The sequence below is a fragment of the Sinohyriopsis cumingii genome, chromosome 9, assembly GCF_028554795.1.
Source record: "Sinohyriopsis cumingii isolate HCF-2022 chromosome 9, ASM2855479v2, whole genome shotgun sequence".
NCBI lineage: Eukaryota > Metazoa > Mollusca > Bivalvia > Unionida > Unionidae > Sinohyriopsis > Sinohyriopsis cumingii.
The window spans coordinates 116,228,319-116,250,954 of NC_142969.1; the positions used below are offsets into that span (position 1 = coordinate 116,228,319).

At 36.8% G+C, this 22,636-nt stretch overlaps 1 protein-coding gene across 1 annotated transcript in view; it reads left to right on the forward strand.

The window, feature by feature from the left end:
- Window positions 1-11,774, forward strand: part of LOC149792521 (liprin-beta-1-like) — a 63,514-nt gene extending 51,740 nt beyond the window's left edge. The window contains exons 2-3 of the mRNA XM_089971148.1: window positions 8,437-8,548; window positions 11,395-11,774. Of these exons, the coding sequence (XP_089827274.1) occupies window positions 8,473-8,548; window positions 11,395-11,627 (309 nt within the window). The 5' untranslated portion in view covers window positions 8,437-8,472 and the 3' untranslated portion in view covers window positions 11,628-11,774. The remainder of the gene's footprint in view (window positions 1-8,436; window positions 8,549-11,394) is intronic.
- The last annotated feature ends 10,862 nt before the right edge of the window (window positions 11,775-22,636 follow it).

Consider the following 22,636-nt stretch of genomic DNA (forward strand, 5'->3'; position numbering starts at 1 on the left):
GTCATGGCGGTCTTTGTTTCTCATAACAATAATAGTCAAGTGAAGGGGTATTAGTTCCGCCGCCATTATTCCCGTCTGCATAGGGATATAAGTATTTTCTGAACTACAATTCTTATATCTAATACGATTTGTAAAGTGTAATATACTCCAACAGACCAATCTCGGTCGAACTGAATTTTTCTTCAATGCAAGCCACATGTTGCAATTTTTATTTTCGGATGATGATTAGGAATACCTCGGACAATATAGTAAGATGTTCATTTAAAAGATTACAGTAAAATGGCATATAATCGACAAATAACGCGAGATATTTAATATGAAATTGATTGTTGAATATATGTTGTAAGAAACAAGTTACACACTGTCAAGTCGTCTATATCTGAAGACAGTAGGATTATACGGAATTTTATACCTTGTCATGATAAACATGGAAGTGGATCACGTTTCAAAATTATTAAACAAAATTCGAAAATCTTCGTGAATCCGGGCAATTTGACAGCATTTGCGTCAGATTATTAACACTGTGACAGCAAAACCGTAAGGTTTGCATTATAACGGAAATTAATAGTTAAAATATCAGTCTTTGAGATATCCTGTGACGATTAACAATTTCTATACAAGATAGAGACATGGATCACGTGCCCTTTCCGGGCATGTTCCTGTAAGTCTCTGGTGCGTTGGAAAAGCGTAACGAGTGAGATGATATCGTTGCCGGTGTGTTATGATTGACCAGTGTGCCTTTGCTCTGGCAAATGTTTGCATCCCGAAAACCATGTATCATCTGCATAATAAGGACAACAATTTTGTACAGTGCCCCCTGCTGTCATTACCAAATCATGCAATGACTTAACTGCAGCATAAGATGTTTGGCGTATAATGCTTGCCTGGACAGATCACGGAGTAAATACCGTGTTCATATCACTAATTCATTTTAAGCAGAGATTAATGTTATAACAAATTATCGCCGATATTTGAACCATGGAAATGGGGTGCTTCGCTGAATTAGTTTATGAGATAAATGCCACTAAGGCTACCTTATCAACATCCTCGCAATGGGAAGGCACATGGCCTGCCCAAAAAAAATCGAAATCGTATAAGTGCACGGACAGAATCTTCATAAAATTTAAAGCTCACATAAACTTACGCAGTCTTCTGTTGATACCCTACTCAGTTGATTCTTGTTGGCCCGAGACCTATACCTTAAAATGCGGGTTTACATCGATAAACCATATGAGAGAACACTTCACTCGCAAACTCTGCAATTATAATCATATCTGACTTTCAAGATATTTTTGAATCTGTGTAATTTTTGTCCCCCATTGTAGTTGTTACTTTTAATATTGTTCGAAAAACGTAAACCAGATGATTGTTTCTCCCAACATAAATATATCAATCCTGTCTTACATTCGTATGGTTATGGGGCTAGTATGTATATGACATCAACACTCTTATTGCAAGCGTATGTCTGACACTAATGTAAGCCAGGTATACATCTCGATGTGTGGTGTGGTACGCTATGGATAAATGAAAGTGAGTACATTATTAGTAAGGTTATGGGGCTAGTTTGTGTACGGTATCAACACTAGAAAGGCATGTGCGATTTTTACACTGACTTGTAGACATAATTGAATATTGGAAAGTTTGATAAGACTTTGAAAACTATTCCACGTCATCGACATAATACTTATCTCTTTAGGAAAAATTCAGGCAGTAACGGCCTTAGCAAACGCGGAGACCGATTTGGATCATTTTGGCGGGGTCCCCGGGATTTACACGCGGGGCCCCTTGTGAACAAGGAACATGGAAAAAAACTTTCAAACAAGTTTTATATGATATTGAACTTTAAATTTTCTTCAATCGCTTTAAAATTACTTTCTCTCGTTAGATATATTTTTAAAACTTACTAACGTGCGGGGTCCCTCTGAGCCCTATTATCAGGCCGGCCCTGAATTCAGCGTACCACACACATCGAGATGTATACCTGGCTTACTTACATTAGGGGGCAGGGGCCAGTTTTTATGTTCAAATTTAATGCCGCAATCAGCGACCTAGTAAAGTCATTTAAAAAAATCAAATACACAAGTGAGGTCAAAAAGGTCGATCTTTTTTAATACCTAAATTAAAACAAAGCATAAGAATATTATCAACATGACCAAAGAAGTCAATGGCAGTTCATATCAGTTTAGGCACCCCAATCCCAAATTTCTACCTGCAATTTTCATGTCCGAAGGTCATTTTTGACACCATGTGATGCTCACAGTGCAAACACAAGCCATTTTCCTAGATGACAATTCTGCAAAAACAGTACGTACTAAAGAGGATGATGTAACTGAAAATAGTTGTCATCCAAGCCGTTTTTGAGATATTCTACTTGCCCTAACCCATGTGTTTACTGCTATGGGATGCTAGTTCTTCTTCCTAGCCGACTATTGGTATTTCACTATCAACATACTGCAGAGTAACTATGGAAAGTGTACATGCCTGACATCAGTCTCGAGAACAACACAAGCCCGAAACACCTAGTAATAATAATAGCTGAAAAAGTCACACCATAGCCTTAATTTAAGAAATTTGCCAGGGGTCAATTTACGAAACTGTACTCTGCCACCTTAGTGTCTGACAGCTCTCGTAAAATTTGCTATCAAGAAAAGGGTGATGACTCTTCTAGCCCGCCAGTCAGGTCTTTCAATTAGTCAAATTACGCCCCCTGTGCAAAAAATTATGCAGCTCTTTTCGCCCAAAGTCAAGACGGGTGTATCAATTCTTTTTGTTTTCTTAAACAAATAATATTTCTTTTATTTGTAGACACATTTAAACGACCCCGATACAGATTTATCTGAACTAAGATAGAAAATGTGGAAAAAGTCTGAAGACGAATTGGGCAATTATGAAATCAAATTTATCTGTAAACTACAGGATATGTTATCCCAGCAATTTTGCAGTTTGAGCACAGAACTTTTAATAACCCCTATTGTCCTGAATTATGGGAATATCCACTTCTTTTCCATAAACAGACAAACATGCAATTTTTCGAGTAAAGAGTTCGGTTAAATTGTGCTATTTTTAACCTTTTGCTGAACTTACGTTTTGAGATGCGTGCCAGAAAAATCATTTAAGAAACAACGTTTGTTTAATCACATTTCTTTATAAAAAAAATCGAGTTTTCGTGGAAACATTTATATCAGCAATGCTTCGAATATATAGCACGTGATAATTTTATTGTCTCTTTGTTGCAGTCCCCGGAAGACTACATTTGTATATATACAATCATATTTTCGTAAAATCATAATATATTTACTAATTTTATCATATTTTTACATAAACAAACCATATCAGGCAGTTTGAACTAGTTTAACAACAGAGTTGAACCTCATTTCCCTGCGATTTAATATATGACTGCACGTTTCTTCCGAGACCCAGACCAATTATTCAGTTTAATTAGCAATTTCGAGGTCAGGACCGCTCTTGTGGCCTAGTGGTTAGAGCGTCCTCCTCGGATACGGGATGTCGTGGATTCGAAACCCGGCCGAGTCATACCTAGGACTTCTAAAAATGGTACTAATAGCTGCCTCGCTAGGCGCTCAGCATTAAGAGGTAAGTGTTAGGACTGGTCGGCCTGGTGTTAGGATAATGCGACTGGGTGGGACATGATGCTACGTGTCTGCGGCATGATACCCCAGTGGTAAACATCACTATAAACTGCCATACTGCAGACATCATAGTGATATGACTGGAAAATTGTTAAAGCTACGTTAAAAAATCTAAATCACACACGCACACATACACACACACACACATTTCGACACCAGTCCTACGTATCAGACTTCAAAATGTATGTTAATATCTGCCATTCGGACCACCTCAGCTATTTACGAAACAACGATTGGCTGAGAAGTTGTGAATGCATCAAACTATTTTTTTCATTCGAAACTTTTCGGTCAATCGTACAATTAATCAAATCGTAGAAAAAGCCAATTTGGTCCGAATATATTACAGTTTATTCTTTTCTTGCAGATTTTTCAGTAAATTACTGCGCCAACATACATCTGAGAAATGTTTTTTGTGTGTTTTATTTATTGTTTCGCAGATTTAGTCTAGTACGTTAATTTTACTTAGAGTTCAAACCCAACATTTGAGAAATAAAACTATTTTGTTGCAATAGCTAGCCTAGTATGTCACACATGTAATTATTAATTGAAGCCAGTTCTAAACGATCAAAATAGGGTGCTTCGTATTTTTTTTTTCTCGAGAAAAGTGTCCATACAGCAGAGGTGTAGAGAATACAATCTAGATCTTCTAGAGGTGCAGAGAAGATAATTTAGCTCTTCGAGAAGTGTAGAGAATACACCATGGCTCTTCGAGAGACGTAGAGAAGACAATCTAGCTATTCGAGAGGTGAATAGAAAATAATTTAGCTCTTCGAGAGTTGTAGAGGACACTCTGGCTCTTCGAGAGATGTAGAGAACACAATCTTGCTCTTCGAGATGAGTATAGAAGACAGTCTAGCTCTTTGAGAGGTGTACAGAAGACAATCTATCTCTTGGAGAGATGCAGAGAAGACAGTCTTGCTCTTGGAGAGGTGTATAGAAGATAACCTAGCTCTTAGAGAGATGTAGAGAAGATAATTTAGCTCTTGGACAGTTGAAGAGGACACTCTGGCTCTTCGAGAGACTAGAGAACACAATTTTGCTCTTCGAGAGATGAAAAGAATATAATGTAGCTCTTCAAGAGTTGTAGAGAAGAAAATAGAGCTCTTCGAGAGATGTAGAGAAGACATTCTGGCTCTTGGAGAGGTGTAGAGAAGACAGTCTTGCTCTTGGAGAGGTGTAGAGAAGACAGTCTTGCTCTTGGAGAGGTGTAGAGAAGACAGTCTTGCTCTTGGAGAGGTGTAGAGAAGAAGCAACACTACTACCACGTCTTGTACCTAACTGTTATCAACAGAATCCAGTCAGACCATGATGATAGAGATCTCAGCGTTCGCTTTCAATCACGTTTTGCAGCATGATGAATTCAAGCTGATTAGTATGTTTTTTTTTTTATATCTTGAAGTTTAATTCAGAAAAATGAATGTTTTTTTCTGAAATACTACAGTGTTACATAAGATTGGTTAAACTATTATACGATATATCATTACCAGAGGAGAATCTAGAAATACCGTTTAAGAGGTGGAAGATGGGGTAGGGTGAGTATGGGCTAAACATGTGGGCGAACATTCTGGGGTGGGTGGGACGGAACCCTGTTTTAAACGTTAAAACTGTAAAGAAAACTTACTATAAGAAAAGCTCTGGCGGTTCACGCTCGGTTATGGGGCAAGTGAAGAGGGGGTGGGTAACCGTGTCTCCCTAGCCCCAATCTGCCCTGATTACTTATTTTCTGTTCCTAGTTCTCTGTATAATCTTTAAAACATCTTGTATTACATACCCACTATGTTCTATTGAAGATGGCTATAAAATGAAGAAAAGCCTAAGCATCCTTACCAATCTAAATATTAACTGTGTGAGTCGCGATGGACCAGTGGCCAGCGTGCTGGTAGCGATCAGAAATGTGCAGGTTCGAACATCACATGAGAATGGGTCGGCTACCGTGAACTCAATTCTTCACTAATTGCCTCGCCACTGAATACTGTCGAAAACCCATATAGGACACACGGTACTATTGGTATGGAAAAATGGAAACCAACCTGGAAATGGGTGAACATAAAATAGAGTATATATGGGTTAGGCTGACCAGGATTGATTAATAATGTAAGTTATGTTGTAGGAAAAAGAATCATTTGAGAGCTTACCCTAGTTGTAAGTGGAAAAAAATAGAGACATTGTTTTATTGATGGAATTTCAGTCCTTTAACAATCTTGAGTTTGGAACACATTACTAAAATTAGCACCTGACTCTTTGGTGCGGAATTGAAAACACATGTTTGAAACACATGCAGGTCCAGAAAATGCCGCTGCTCATATCCTTTCCTCTACACAGAAGCTGACATCGAGGTTTCATCTATACTGATAACTATAGGTTTAATCATGAGCACTCAAAACGTTTAAGTTATTTAATTTTTAATGTCATGGTGTTTGCTAAGGTTTACTATGGGAACTGAATTAGTACCGTGAGTCCTGAACATTAGGGTAGCACGGTGTAACAGCACTAACTTTCCTTTAAGAATGAAGTCCTTATATTTGACTGAATTAGTGACAGCTTGTAAATAAATTGTACAGTTTAGCTATATGCTACACTAATTTTGTTTAAGAATAACTTTGTTACTTCATATAATAATATTAAGCTTATCTGAAATTTAATTATCTGCAAGAAATTACAGTTTAATTAAAGTTTCATAAGTGTTGTACCTGCAAGAATATTCGACACTAATATGAACCATGATCATATGCTACGATTTGGGATTTACAAAAATATTCAGAAAACACTTCCACGGGACAGAATTTGTCGGCAGATGTTCATCTTTGTATTACAATACTTGATGCGTTAATGATCGTGTTGTCCAAGGTAGAATTTCTATCTACCGTAACGAGATTGCTGGCTTTCTTCATATGACATTGTATTGCAAGCATATGGTGCACACAAAGCGGCAAAAACTTCATGATTTTCGTCATCACCAGAGTATTTTTTCATGAAAAAAAAACAACAAAAAAACCCCAAAATTCACATTATTATTAATGGTAGGATCAATTCTACATCAACATTTAGTCAGGGAGCACATTATTATTTCTTAATTTACTTATCATATGGATAAGAGTGGACCTTCTTTTTGTGCCTGTTCATATGTCTATCGTTACAGAAGCTCTCTGCAGTACAACATTGAGATGCTGTGGTGCGGGGGAGGGGGATCAAAACAAAATGTAAGGGATATATTTATATACTGCACAGCGATTTTTTTTTATTTAAACAAATACGGTAATGTGGTGGAAATGCAATTCGGACAACCCAGGTAATCTCAATACGATATCAGTATTCACAATGCGCCATTATGACTTGGATCCTCATTTTTTTTTTTGTGTTCAGAAATGCCAGAAAAACAATTCTTTATTATACATTGTTGTTAACTAGTAAAATTCCACCCTCTAGGTCAAAATTTTGCTTCCGACACGAGGCTAGCCTTGATTTGACTTTATGTTTGACATGTGCGATCCCGAGGTTGAAAGTTTCCATGATATACACAGATGAATATGTCAGATTATATTAATTATTGTCCTTGACAATTGAACAGTGATTGAGATCAGGAATAATAAGCAGATCAGTTGGTTGAACGTCAGACTCGTAATCCAGGGTCGCTGGTTCGAAGCCCGCTCAGATCAGCCCGAAGCGGCCTCCTCGATGTCTCCTTGTGAAAGGCTCTGAGCTCCCATTTCCTCGGCATGCTAACCAATAATGTGTATAATGTGTTAAAATGCCGTTAAAGCCATTACTGCCATCGCAACCACCAACCCCAAAAGGACAGTGTAAAATATTCAAGCCATCTTATTTTTGTATGATGGAAATATAAAGCACTAATATCTATCTCTATCTCTCTCTCTCTCTCTCTCTCTCTCCTGCCCACCTCTCCGTCCGTCCGCCCATCCATCCATCCATTTTGTAAGGGTGATTTAAAAAACACATTAAATATCTAATTTTGACAATCGCGGGTTCGTACTATAAAATACGGTAATTTTGTTTGGTAAACACGTTATTGTGGCCTTTTGACTTTGGAAGGTGTAGAAGAAATCATATTGACTAATTTTTGGGATTTGAGTTCAGGTCATTGGTTCTCCCCCCCCCCCCCTTGGAAAACTAGTTGACCTAATATCTGATTGGTTAGATGCAAAAGGACCTTACCTTGTGGACATGATAGATTGATCTGGAAACGAATATTTTTGAACCCACATCTGATTCTTAAATTGTCTCATAATATTTTGTATAATGAATGTTTACATGAGAATTGGTTGTTCCTATCTTGAACATCAGTCTTAGTGGAGTCACTTAGTTGTGCTCATTTGAGAGGATTTAATATAAGTATTGCAAATTATTCATTGAAATTACAAAGTGCTCATAAACCTCAGGATTAAATAACTATTATGAAATTACTGTGAATTCATTGAAAGACATTTTGAAATATGTCATTTTGATACATCAAGAATGCTAGCACATCATACTATTCCAGACTAATGTCACATCAGCTTAGTAGATCGTAATTCATTCGGAAACAACAAGACTGTTATTTTGTTATTTGTCTTGTATGCGCTTTAAAACAAATTGTGCTAAATCGAAGGTGTGTGATTTCATTTCATCACCGTTGTCTACGGACGGCTCATGTATACATTTGTAGTCACTTATAGAGGAATCAGAGAGATACCTTAAAATCTCAGGACCAGGATGAACATAGAATTTAGATAGTTGGTGAAAATAAAAGTATCGTTCTCTCGTCATTATGGTTTCCTTTTATTTGCAGATTTTAAGAACAGTTTGCAGAGACACAGCATCCGTCATGTCAGCATCAATAGGTCAGGAAGTCAGCGACATGCTAGCGGCAGCTCTCGAGCAAATGGATGGTATTATTGCCAGTACGTTGTTCCTCCAAAATCTTAACATGAACAGTTTCCTCGCTTTGACCATTTTGTGGGGGGTGGGGTGGGGGTGGGTGGCAATAAGGGTAACTTGCCGTGCTGCTTTCTAATGAATGCAATTTAATTTTAAAAAATAATAGAGAGTTTGGACACCAAATATTTATTCATCGGAAGCAGATTTCAGTGTTTTTATTAAATATTACTAAAGGCATAAGCAAGTCGTCTTTTTAAAATGGTATATTTTGCTAGTAAATTATTTTAATTAAACTTTAACTCTAACATTCTTTTAATCCTTTTATGAATTAATTTCGCTATCCAAAAGAGTATTCTTCGGTAAAATAATTTCTGCGTTTATTTTCCATCATCAATTCCATTTTTCTTGGGCTAAACAGTGCTGTTGGACGTAGATCTCATCCCCACTGCATGAACTACATGATATCAAACCCTGCTGAACTAAGTTGCAGGGCAAGCGCTTCTCTAAGAGGATGAAATCAGTAATCCCTATTAAAATTTATACTATATTGATGTTGATACCTTTAATATGAATCCCTTTCTTTTCCACTGTATCCCCGTCTTAAGACTTCAAAGCACAAGCTATTTACACCACGCCAAGTGACTTTATCTCTCAATTACAATACAATCACCTCTGGCAATCTGATAGAGGTGGGTGCAAATTCATGTGGGATTTGCAGATGTTTAGGTTTTGTTTACCGCACTAAACCCACATTATGTGAACAAATCTGTTTCTTTCGCAATCAGTAGGACTTGGGCACAATACTATACCGTCAAGAATCGGTGCCAAACACTGTAAATTACTTCTGAATACAATCTGTAAAGCTTTATCTCGACCTGAATAGTAAGTAATAGTAAACTCATTTGATGTAACAGTGATAATCTTATTAGCTGTTGTGACGCAATGGGGAAACAACTCTTTGGGACGTGTACTTCGTAATATCATAGCACTCGAAACATAGGACTAATCGTATCATTGAAGTTAATATACCCACACAAGTTTTCTATATATAACGTCATAAATCACTTTATGATGTCGGGTAAGGCTAACGCATAATAACCGAGGAATCCGATTGTATTTCAGCCATTTTGCAATGAATAATGTACATTTTAATCGAAATAAAACCATTATTTGTCGTCATTTGATTAATATAATCTTACATTTGTGCTAATTCTAAAACTAAATTTATGAAACTCGTCGAATAATTTCACATTTCTCTCATTTCGCTCGCAGTGGCTCAGAAAATATTGAAGATATTCAACTGGTTTTATAAAAGTTATCTGAAATTAGCACTTATATATGATCCGTTATATGCGATTATTATTTTTTAACTCTTAACGCAACTAAGGTATTATATTCATTTACATCAACCGGATAAAAATATATATTCAACATGCTTTTTGCTACTTACCGTGGTGTAATAAAGTGGAAAGTGTTTATTTTTGTTATTGAATAAATGCGTTGCTAAACAAAGCTGTTTGAAATCAAAGTACTATTTCTTTGTATCCAACATTTCCATGTTCACACATTTTCTTTATAGCTAACGATGACGTATTTATATGTATGTTCGTTATGATCCCAAATCCACAGTATTTCAGTTGGTCCAGCGTCAGACTCGTAATCGGAGGGTGGCGGGTTCAATACCCACCCTTGCCATCCGGTATGTACTTGGGCAAGATACTTAGCTCCCATTTACTCGACATGATGTATCAGATAATGTGTTAAAATGACGTTAAAAGTAATCAAAATGTATCTTAATATGCCTTTTTCTTAGACGGCAAAAGAGGTGAAAGGGGGTTTCATCATCGTTGACTGGAGGGCAAAGCAAAAGCGGTCCGTGGATTGATAATGATTGTCCGTCCTTCCGCTTCTTTTGGCAGGAACACTTTGGTTAACGTCTGTTATTATTGCCAGTGGAGTCTTCTAATTGAATAAGTAGACGCATCATGCGGAGATCTGCACCGTTTAGGCAACAAGATCACTGGAAATCTGCACCGTTTAGGCAACAAGATCACTGGAGATCTGCACCGTTTAGGCAACAAGATCACTGGAGATCTGCACCGTTTAGGCAACAAGATCACTGGAGATCTGCACCGTTTAGGCAACAAGATCACTGTGATCTAGATTTTACTCTATTGTGACTTGCGTCTAGGTTTCCATTTTTGCCTAATGTCTAAGACTATTTTCGCCAAGGTCATGGAATTTGTTCTGTTGATAATTCTTGAGGATTACTTCACCGTTTAGACAAGATAGGCGACAAAAACATAGTTTTCACGATCCAATCATCTACGTTTTGCTTTGTAAAATGATGTACCTTGCAATGCAGACGCGTCATCAAGAGTTTTACATGTTTCACAAAAATTATGCTTTGCAATTCGGATATGCCGCCATTGACGGTTTTTCTTTTTAGTGAATTCAAGATGGACAGGTTTGTAATAGCACATGACCTCATGGTCTTACACGTTCTTACACTTTACATTGGGACGAAGAACGGTGGCCGACAGGGTCTGGTATGGGCAGGATTCGAACCTGCATTCTTCTGCTCAAGAGTCAGAGACATTAACCTTTGAGTCACTGCACCTCCCTTTCAATTTAAGCATTAAACAATGCTCTCTCAGTGTATATATGCCAGGTTATTTGCAACTCTATGTATGTATGTATGTATGTATGTATGTATGTATGTATGTATGTATGTATATATGTATGTATGTCTGTGTGTGTGTGTGCGTGCGTGTGTGCGCGTGTACGTACCTACGTATGTATGTTATTCTACCCTTTTCGCTGCGCAAGTAAACATGGTTATCTTCTAAGTTTGATATTTGAATTCCAGATACTCGATTTGATTCTCAGAATGGGCCGATATCCATCACGAGCCCCTCCCGCCCGCAGAGATACACCCAATATTCCCGAGTTATCAAACTGCTTGAGGACCTTAAGCTGGCGCTAGAACTGTGTGAAGACCGGAAGCGGGTTGTCCGTCAGGTGCCGACCGATGTCCTCAAATACGTGCTTACCTGGCTGTCTTACACCGATGAAGCATGCAAGGTAGGATTCGGGGTTTAAGTGAATGAACAGATAGACAGACGGATGAATTAAAAATTTACAGTTTTCAATCCAATGCAACTTGTTCAGCTTGGGTATGTGAGAAAGGTTGCCAGTAGCTACCAGTGGGTTGGTGATTCTTTCCAGGTTCTTCCTCCATCAAACATACTGGCCGACACGTATAGCTTACTGTGTGATGCAAAATGGCGTTAAACCGACAAAAAATCACTGATGGTATATAAATGGTCAAAATTACAGGCACCGATTAAACATTTTGGAAGGGCGATTACCCGCTGCAAATCGCAGTGTACTGGCCAAGTATCAATTAACCGTTACTTAAAAGCGGTTCACAACTGAAAACCTATCGGTAAATCACTGTTTAAAAGTAGTCTACCGCTATTGCATAGCAGTTAACTGTTATTTGGCTGTGAAATTCCAAATAAAGGTTCACCTCTGTCTAAAAGTGGCGAGCAGTTATCTTGCTGCCAATTTCACTCCATATTCACAACTCTCCTCAACACATTAACCCCTAGCGACGACTTAACGGGGCAGGAGGTAGTAGCCTACTGCCGAGCTCTGTAGCATCATGGTCGTGCATGATGCACTAAAGTGGGTGGTATTATAGAAAGGTAGATAGATGTAGCTCTACAATGATACCAAATAATCTGGAATATCTAGTTGCACTACAAAATACAGATAAAAAAACTCATTTTTTGGACCCGCAATTTTTCTACCCGAAATTCGCCCGTGGTCGGAATCGGATTTTGTGTCCGGATTTTAGACTTTTTGGTCTCAGATCTAAGGCAAACCGGTATGAACTGCAAACAAAAAAAAAAATAAAGAACTCCAACTTTTACCCTTCTACTCACGTGCAAGCCAAATAGCCAATGAAAAACGATGTTTCTAACACAACTAGGCAGTATGTTATTGAAAGATTACCTGGGATTTGGTGTTTTCAGATGCATTCAGAAATAGCTTTCAGAATGTGTTTCCTACTCGAATTGCAGGCGAAAACGACAAAAACCTCCAGGAGTTAATGTGTTAATCAGATTGAACTTCTGGAAGGAGATCAAAATAAGGAAGGGCAGGAACATGTATGTACCAACAGACTATCTCAATATCCAAATGCTTCTTTGAAGGCATGGAAATAACAAAACAAAATTACCCTTCTGCTCATGCGCGAGTCAAGAGTCAAATAGCCAATGAAAAACGATGTTTCTAACACAACTAGACTGTATGTTATTGAAAGATGACCGGGGATTTTGTGTTTTCGGATATATTCAGAAATAGCTTTCAAAATGTGTTTCTTACTCGATTTTCAAGCAAAAATCACAAAAGCCTCCAGGGGTTAATGTGTTAACATGAGTGCACATTCAGACTCGGGTTTTGCTGTCTAAAATTGAACAAACGCAGAAATTTAACATGTTGCAATTACTGCAAAGTGAAGGGATGTTATTTCATAAAAATGAGGTAAAAAGTAACGATTTCGAAATATGTTAAAATCTGAATTTGAGTGTACACTCAAGCTGAGGAGTTATTAGTGCCCTGTTTCATGATGTTGTACCCTTAGTCGTTTGTTGAAACACAGTAATATAATTTCAGGTTTGAATCAACTATAAATCCCTGTGAATAGCTCTGTCCCAGAAAACTATTTCTTTATCAGCACTCAATTGAATTGAATAATTTGCAGAAATAAAGTCCAGCCTAAATGAAAGCCTAGACACAACTGTAATACAAATTGATTACCTAATGGAAAATTCAAACTGGAAGGTTCTAGATGTTTACAAGATAAATTGTTATTTATGATTAGAAGGTCTGTCACAAAAATTATAATATTGAACCTGGACTATGTCAGGTACGCCAAGAAAATCCCAATAACCTAGCCCCAGGTCCAATTATACATGTTCATTTCTATTAATAATAACCCTAAAATTAAACCGATACGCAAAGCAACTATTTCGCCATGTAAAAAAAAATTCAAGTAAAAAATAAACTTGATTTCTGGATTTCTCTACCATACAATCTTACGTTAGAAAAACGTATAATGAAATAAATAAATAAATTGAACAAAACTAAGAAACAATGCAAGTAAATATACATAACACTTGCCCTCATAAAGAAAAGAAAGGTGGACCTGTTATTCAACTGTCTTTTCCCTTAACATACCTAATGTCAATATTGTATTCATCCAACATCAAACTCTACTTTAATAATCTCTGATTTTTGATTTTCTTCTTGCCCATGAAAGTAAAGGGGTTCTTATCACTTAACACAATAATCGGTGAAGCAATAGGTGTTGCAAAGGCAATATCAAAGCCAAATATTACTTATCGATGGTGGAATAATTTCTTTTGTGCATTCTAAAATTTGGAGCTGAAAAAACTGGTGCACGCTTAAGTATGGCTTGTAACTTAACAGATGCATCAGTTACTTTTTGCTGATAGACACCGGGAATTCAGAGATAGCATTGACCTTAGCATCTATATAAGATTAACTTGACAATGCCTCATGATATGTCCTAGAAATGTAACACAAGCACGCCGAAACTCACTTTTAATAAACTCGTTGTCACATTTGCATCAGTGAGTCTGTTAAAGAATTTCGAATTTGTCTCTAAGTGATCTTTCCAGGTGTCATTGTAGATGATGACATCGTCGATATAAGCATCACAATTATCTAGACAGATGTAATCATCTTTATTAATCTTTGGAATGTGCTAGGCGAACCTTTCATCCCAAACGGCATGACCTTATATTGATAAAGTTCATCTGGCGTCACGAAAGTCGAAATTTCCATTGCCCTGTCAGTCAGTGGAATTTGCCAAAATCCTTTTAGAAGATCAGATTTGGTGACATACTTTGCATTTCCAATGTTATCAACGCAGTCATCGATTTGTGGTCGATTCTTGATAATGGAAATGAATCAGTTTCAGTCACTCTGTTAATGTTTTTTTTTAGTCAATGCACTTGCGATAAGTATTATCTGAAACAATTATACATGGTGAACTCCAATCACCTTTAATCGGCTCTATGGAGTCATTGTCAAGAAATACTTGAAACAAAATTTTCAAACATTCCTCGTTGAGAGGATGTTGTTTCACCTGTGTGGAATCTAGCATTTCAACATCATGGTAGATTTTATTTGCTCTTGCATGAACATCTGGAAACTAGTGCTCATATTCAAGCCTTAGCTGTTGTAGTTCATCCTTTTCTTGTTGCTGCAGCTTTGATAGTTCTTGGTTCAGATTATTCATAATTTCTGAATTCCGAAGAATGGTTACTCCATTCAGATGGCATGATTCCACCACATAAATCCTCACTGTGTGGGACAAGTACAACTAAATGGATTACATGATTAACCTGGCTGTCTCTATCAACATACTCCTTTAACATATTTATATAGCAAAGTTGCTTTCGTTTTCGCCTCCCAGAAGTATTGATGATATAATTTAAATTCCATACTTTCTTTTTAACTGTGTAAGGACCATAGTACTTCGCTTGAGAACGGAGTTTGTGGTATGGGCAAGAGAGCCAGAACTCTATCACCAGGCTGAAAACTTCTTTTCTTTGTATTTTTGTCATACCGTAATTCATTTTTGACCGAGTAGAGTGTAGATTAGTTCTTGCAACCTCACAAGCCTCTGACAACTTTTATTTAAAATTGGAACGATATTCAAGAAGATTAATTTCTGTATCTTCATTTGAAAGAAATTTCTCTTTTAGCAACGTCAATGGTCTACGCATTGTATGTATAAACACAAGTTTAAGGGAAATGAAGCCTAAATATTCTTGGACTGATTCCATAACAGTCAAACACAGTAAATGAATACATTTGATCCAATCTTTTCCAGTATCAAAAGAATATGATCAAATCATATTTTTCAAAATTTGATCAAATCTTCTTAAGCGCATTGGCTTCAAGGTGATAGGCAGTATATTTTAGTTCTTGATGCCTGATGCATGCATAGCTTTCTGGAACATTCCAGACATAAATTTTGACAGATTAAGAAAGACCACGGAGTGTAAACAAGTATAAAAACTTTTGCTATTGTTTTAGTTTTAATATTCCTCAAAGGAATTTCCTCTGGCATCTCTTGTAGACGCATACATTATGGTCAACGAGTACTTGTTGGCTGACTTGGGCTTCGGTACGGGACCGACACAGTCTACACTTATTCTGCTAAATGGTTCGTCAAATGAAGGAATAGGTTGCAATTAATGCCATAGGTACTTCTGGTTGGATTTTCCTACATTCTGACAAGTGTGACGAGATCTGCAGTATTTGCAAACATCACCTTTAGTTATTGGACAATATAAGTGATTCAGAATATTGTTATAAGTCTTAATAATTCCTAAATGACCAGGCAAAGGTATTTCTTAGGACAAACTAAGAATGTCCTGTCAGTACGAATTTGGAACTACGATCTGATATTTCACTGACCGCTCATCACCAGCGGGTAGCTTTGGTAGGCTTCATTTTCTCATAAGGACCCCATTTTAGCAAAATAACAAACAGTTATCTTCGTGGCTTCAGTTTCGCTAATGGACGTCTGAAATAAACAGAAGATCTAGGGGTCTTTTTTTTTACGACAAATGATGGTCGTTTGTCATCCTGATTAGAATAAATAGAATTAGTAGTTAAAAGAGGATCTCTGCGATCAATACCTTCTGACTGATCCAAACGAGAAGCAAAACTTGCCTCTTCAAAAGCCTGACCAACACAATTATCAGCCAAAGGATTATTTTCCTGATAAACATAATGCTTTTACTGCCATAGCTCTGATAACTGCACAAGCTGGGTATAGATATGGGATTTCTTTCTCAAAAGATAGACTTTCTGATGCAAAGAAGGCTTGCCAGTTCAATTGGATTAACCACAACCTTATCTCCAGCTAGGTCATTGCCTAGTCATAAATTAATACCATCGACACTGTTCCGACTGTCACGGGTACTGAGACTAAGTCTGATGACAAATTTAGACCGTGGAAAGGAACATTAACTAAGCCGCACTCTCCTCCCTGAATAAGAACATTCTCATTAGAAGAAAAAGGCAAAGTACCTGAAAATAAAAGATCGTGAGTAGCTCCTGTGTCCCTTACAATTTTAATAGGGTTAGGTTTGGCCGAATCACCCTTGAGTGATATAGAATCGTTCGATATAATTGGTTCATAGTTCTCCATAATAAAGTCATTCTTGCTTTTGTTTAACCCATCAAATATTTTAGAAATAATGTGCCCTTTCTTTTTGCTATAGGTACATGTAGAAGCGATAAGGACGTCTGATCCGTCTTATCAGAAACTTGATTTCTAAAAGTCGTGCAAGTTTTAAATTTAGGAAGTGCTCGTATTATTCTCAAGTAACGTTTAACAGAAGACTGCGGAGTTGAAGACTTACTGATAAAAGAAACTTTATGATCTAAAGGATAGTCGTCAGCTGTGCGAGGAGCATTTTATAAAGTTTCGACCTTGTGGTTTTGTATAGTTCCTAAAATTATGTCGATAAGCCTCATGTGCCGACTCATAACCCTTCAAGATACTTTCCTTAACCATGTCATTGTAAGCACTTTGTTGCACTGCCCGAGAAGTGTAGCTGTCACGATCTTTGCCTAATAGTGCACTTTATAATAAGAGGTCAGTGCATAGTTGGTCATTTCAGAATTTCAGCTTTTATTTTTTAAATGAGGAAAATATTTTTCTGCTTCTTTTTCCTTAAAACGAGGTATTAACTTAATATTTTTAGTAACATCAGAATCTGAATTTGTGTGTAAAGTTGGGATGTGCTTTTCATTTGCCAGCTCTCATTATTTGACTCTAAATTCCATTTCTTCATTTCTCTTGCTCCCTCTCTTTCCTCTTTCTGAAACTGCATTTGCTACTCTCTTTCCTCTTCATCTGATTGCATTTGTTTTTTCTTTTTTAAGTGCGTCTTTCTGTCTCTCTCTCTCTCTCCTCTTTCTGTAACTGCATTTTCTTCGTTGTCTGATTGCATTTGTCTTTCTTGAATATCAAGCTTTCTTTACTCAATTTCATTCTTGTATTTTAATTTCAAATCGAAAATTTAAAAGCTAGAGCCAAAAAGAGACTTACTAATCAAGTTCAAAGGACATGTATCCAAAAATTCTTTTCCACTAATTATTGTACCAAAAATAGTTTATTTCTTTTTTCGTTAAAGAAACCTTTGCTTCAGAAAGATCATATTTTCTGGCAAGCTGAAGTTATTCATATCATTTCAAAGGAGTCTAACTGTTCCTGTGTAAGATTTGAAATAAAGATCTCCACTTAAAATGACATTGAAAAGCTTGTTGGTTTCGCTAAAGATTTGCAAAATGTGAAATAATACCTGGGACTTTGGAAATTCCAAAACAAGGTGAATTTAAATTTGAAAAACAAATTTTTTTGAAACATCTTTGAGAAATTCGTTTCTTAAGGACGAGTGCCCATTTTTCTGCTACGAGTCTATGCTCTTAAACTAAGTAACGAAAAGAGTGAAAAGCAACAAGCTTTGTAAAATTCAGCAAATAATTTATTTCCTAGATTACAAAGTGGAAATGAAAACAAAGAACTTACGTTATTGCGAATTAAGTCCCAAAATGATCACAGAATTTCAGACACAAGTCTTAATTTAAAGGTTCCGAATCAACTTTTGCTGAAATCCAAAGTAAATATCCAACGCTGAAAGTGTTGATGTGTCTGTGGTGCTCTGTATCGTATTGTTGTAGCAACACAGCAATATAATTCCAGTTTTGAATTCACAATAAATACCAGTGAATATCTCTGTACAAGAAAATTATTTCTTTATAAGCACTCTGTATTTCTCGACAAAAATCACTTGAGTAGTTGGATGAAATAATTTCCAGCACAATTGAACTACTGTACACAAGAATAATAAAAGATTTATTCTGCTAGATCTTAAAGCTCAGAAGAATAATGTATCCAGTGTCAAGATTATTTAGTCCTCTACTTGACTTCAGGTCACAATTAGCATTTTGTAATAAAAACTATTACCTAATGGAAAATTTTAATCTAGAAGTTTCTAAATGTTTACAAGGTAAACCATTAGTTAAAATTGGAAGGTGTGTTAATACAATTGTTATATATAACCTAGAGTATGACAGGTAAGCCAAGAGGATCCCAATAACCTAGACCCAGACCCAAAATAAAGATATTTACTTATGATAATAATAATCCTAATATTAAATCCATACAGATAGAGAATATTTTAGCTATGTATTAGCTGTTTACAGAATTTTTGAAAGAATCAACAATTGAGGTCAGGTAGAAAATGAACTTGATTTTGGACAAGGTTTAGTCCAAAAAATAATTGTTACATTACAAATGGATATAATGAAATAAAAAATAAATTTAAAAAAATAACAATCAAACAATGCAAATAATAGATACGTAATAATGGATAGTTCTTTGATTCTGATCCGGATTATTAGACGATGTTAAACACACTAGTAAGGATTATCCGCGGACTCCAGAAGCGCTGGTGGTGCTTCGCGGGTGGTTGTCCCCTTATCAGTGTGCAACTGTGGACGAATCCAAACGCAGGTTTACAAATTGCAACAAACGTGTCCCAGATCTTCAGACTAAAAGGACTTATAAAGTCCACGTGCGAAATCTTCACTTTTATTTACGATTATGAAATGTGTAAACAAAGTTGACCGGTGTTTAGTTTTGGCAAACTTGGCTAGATTTCGCCATAAATACAAATGAATCTCGATCCGCGCACAAAAGCCACAAACTAATTTGAGAAAGACCTTTTCAAACTGATGAACAATGATGTGCTTCGCAAAAATATGGGAGAATATCTGAAAACGAGTCGGTGTTGATCTTGTCTGTAATAGTGAACAAAAAAACTTAGTCAATTAATTACGGACGACGCAAACGTAGCGGCCCACAACTAGAAAGCCAAGGTGAAATTGGTGAAACGCATTTATGCTGGAGTGTATGTGTTAGACGTACCTAACCTGCTCGTGTACGAGTTTTAATATAACAAGATCAAACTACGGTACGGTGAATACATCAAAATCTTGTACACTGATACAGAATCTTTGCTCATCAACATTACCACCGATGACGTATACGCTGCTATGGCTGAATCAAGATTCGTAAATGACACAGACACCAGCGAATATCCCAAAGATCGTCCACTGTTTAGTAACAGCAACAAAAAGGTTGTTGGAAAGTTGAACCACTAATGTGTTGGTAAGCCAATCAAAGAATATGTAGAACAGTTGTCCTAAAATGTACTCGATTGTGGATGGACCGCAGAAAAGTAATAACATCAAAAAGGCAAAAGGAGTTCCTGATTCTTTGTGTACGAACAACCCGCGAGTGTCAATCAACTTACAATTGATATATTAGCGCATAGATGCATAAGTGCTTTAAAATATATCTTGGTGGTAGTACTCTGTCCGCTATAATGACATGTAATTCTTCTCGTACAAATTCCCTGCTACGAGTCTTTGACTCCCGTAGACGAGAGTTCTGCTCATCATTGCTGCTGAATCATCCACATGAGCCAAATGATAATGTGTTGGTTGTCCTGGAAAGTCGATCCTGTCTGGAACTGTAAATACATCGACGGACCATACTGGGTCAGAAGCACGACCATGCCAGCCTTCCAGCTCCCCTGGTGCATACAAATGCCAACGAAATTGTTCCGACTGGATCTAACGACGTTGGTTGTGAAATCATTTCGTATGGTTAAATCGTTCCACAATAGTTTGGTCAATATATATATTAACATATGCAACACTAGCAAGCACATTGTGTTTTCTTAAGGACGTTAATAAGCCCAACGTGGCGCTGATGTGGATCTAAACAGGCTTACCACCAAAGTGGATTTGACTGATTTTACCTGTAGGGTTGTTGTTGACGATAACCCGCGCTAGCTTGCTGTTTGCAATATCAAACTGGAAAAGTGCGAACATCCAACGTGGACATTCGAAATGCTATAATGCTGCGAGGTGCTATTTTGAAGCACCTGGTAGATGTCAGCGAAAGCGGGCGATTCAAAGACTCTTGTGTCAAGGATTTATATCAAAGAGTATGTTGATACTACCAATTTAGCCATGGAGTAAAATGAGCATGTAAAGGTTGCCTAGGAGCTATGAACCATGCCTTCACGAACATGCGAGATAACTTCATTGAGCCAAATTCGATGAAAATTAACGAAAAAAGGAGAGAAAAACAATAGCTTATCAACTTTAATTTCTGCAGATGTAACTTGATCTTGTCTCGCAATATGTTTTAAAAATGTAAAACAAGCACGGCAAAACGTACTTTTACCTAAATAATAGTCCGATTTTCATCACTGAGTCGATCAAAGAATTTCCAAATGGTCAGCTAATGATCTTTTCATGTATCGTTGCATATGATGAGGTCATCGATGTATGCATCACAATTATCTAGACTAGATTTCATCATGTTCATTAAACGTTGGAATGTTGACGGAGAATTTTCCATAAAAAACGGCAACACTTTATATTCATAAAGTCCATCTAGAGTTTGCAAATGCCGAAATTTGTTTCTTTCTCCGTGCGTGGATTTTGCCAGAATCCTTTCACAAGATCGGTCAGGGTGAAATATTTTGCAAATTTAGTTTCGTGAATACAGTCATTGATTATTGGCAATGGAAATCAATCTGTTTTGATGACACTTTTGACTGTTGTATAGTTAGTACGCATACGAAATGTATTATTTTGTTTATGCACAAAAATGCACGGCGACCTCCGGTTACTTTTACTTACTGATATGAAATCATTCTCCAGTAAATATTGAATTTCTTTTTTCAAACATTCCTGTTTGACAGGATTCATCCTGTATATTCTGTTTCACAGGTGAAAAATCTACAATTATTTCTTCATAACAGAGTTATTTGTTTGTGGTTTTGGAAAATCAGGAAACAAGTGCTCATATTCACATAATAGCTGTTTCAGGTCACTTTTTTCCTTGTGGCTGTAGATGTGAAAGTTTTTGGTACAGTTTGTTTAATATTTCTGAATCCCGTCATTGATTAAACCAAAGCCACGACAGTCAAATTGCATTCCATCTTTGCATCCTGACCTCACTACAGCGAACTTGATTGAATGATTAGCTGGGTTATCTTTACCAAAAAAGCCCTTTAAAATATTTATATGAGAATATTGTTTATATTTCTCCCTCCCAGGAATGATAATGATATAATTTATTTATTCACTTTCAATTCGAAAGGACAATAACAATTAGCCGAAGAAGATTTTGAGGTATCGACAACGGATGTAGAATTTTATCACCAGACTGAAACAATCTCTCCTTTATATCTCTTTTATTAAGTAATCTGCAAAGGGATCTCTTTACCGAGCAAATCCAGCACTCGTATGAAGTCCGTTAGAAGTCCCCTTATTTCTAAGGACTTCTCGATTACAGCCTTTGTCTCCTGAATGTTCTAATAACGCGCCAAGACTATAAATACTTTTCCTCTAATCAATGAACGACCACAAATATCACAACTTCACAATTGCATCACAACTTAACAATTGCATGGCAGCCTTACAACTGAATGGTTTTTCCTTAGATTTTCTTAACGTAACGCCAATACTTAAATACCATATAATATAAATTACCACTCAAACACCAAATACAGAGAACTGTTTTCCAACTCTATCTCTTGGTGGGTCGGATCACAATTATAAACCTGATTTCACCTGTTTCACTCCACCAAATTTACCATCAAAACAACAATAAAAGGAATCTCCAGATAATGGAGAAATCCATTGTAATTATTCCATTGAACAAAACATCAATCCCTATCCCAAATATTTCATATGGAGATCTTGAATCCATCAACACCGTTAGATTTACATTGGAATTACTTGGCTAGAGGCCCACTTATCCGTCTCTGACCTGAACTCACTACGAGACTAAACCATGCCATCATCAACACTGAACTCTGTGACGTTTGTCCCTTAATACGGGCTAACCACTCTGGCTGAAGAATATTTCCCCAAGACCTACTACCCAGAATCAAGCAACTAATCAATGA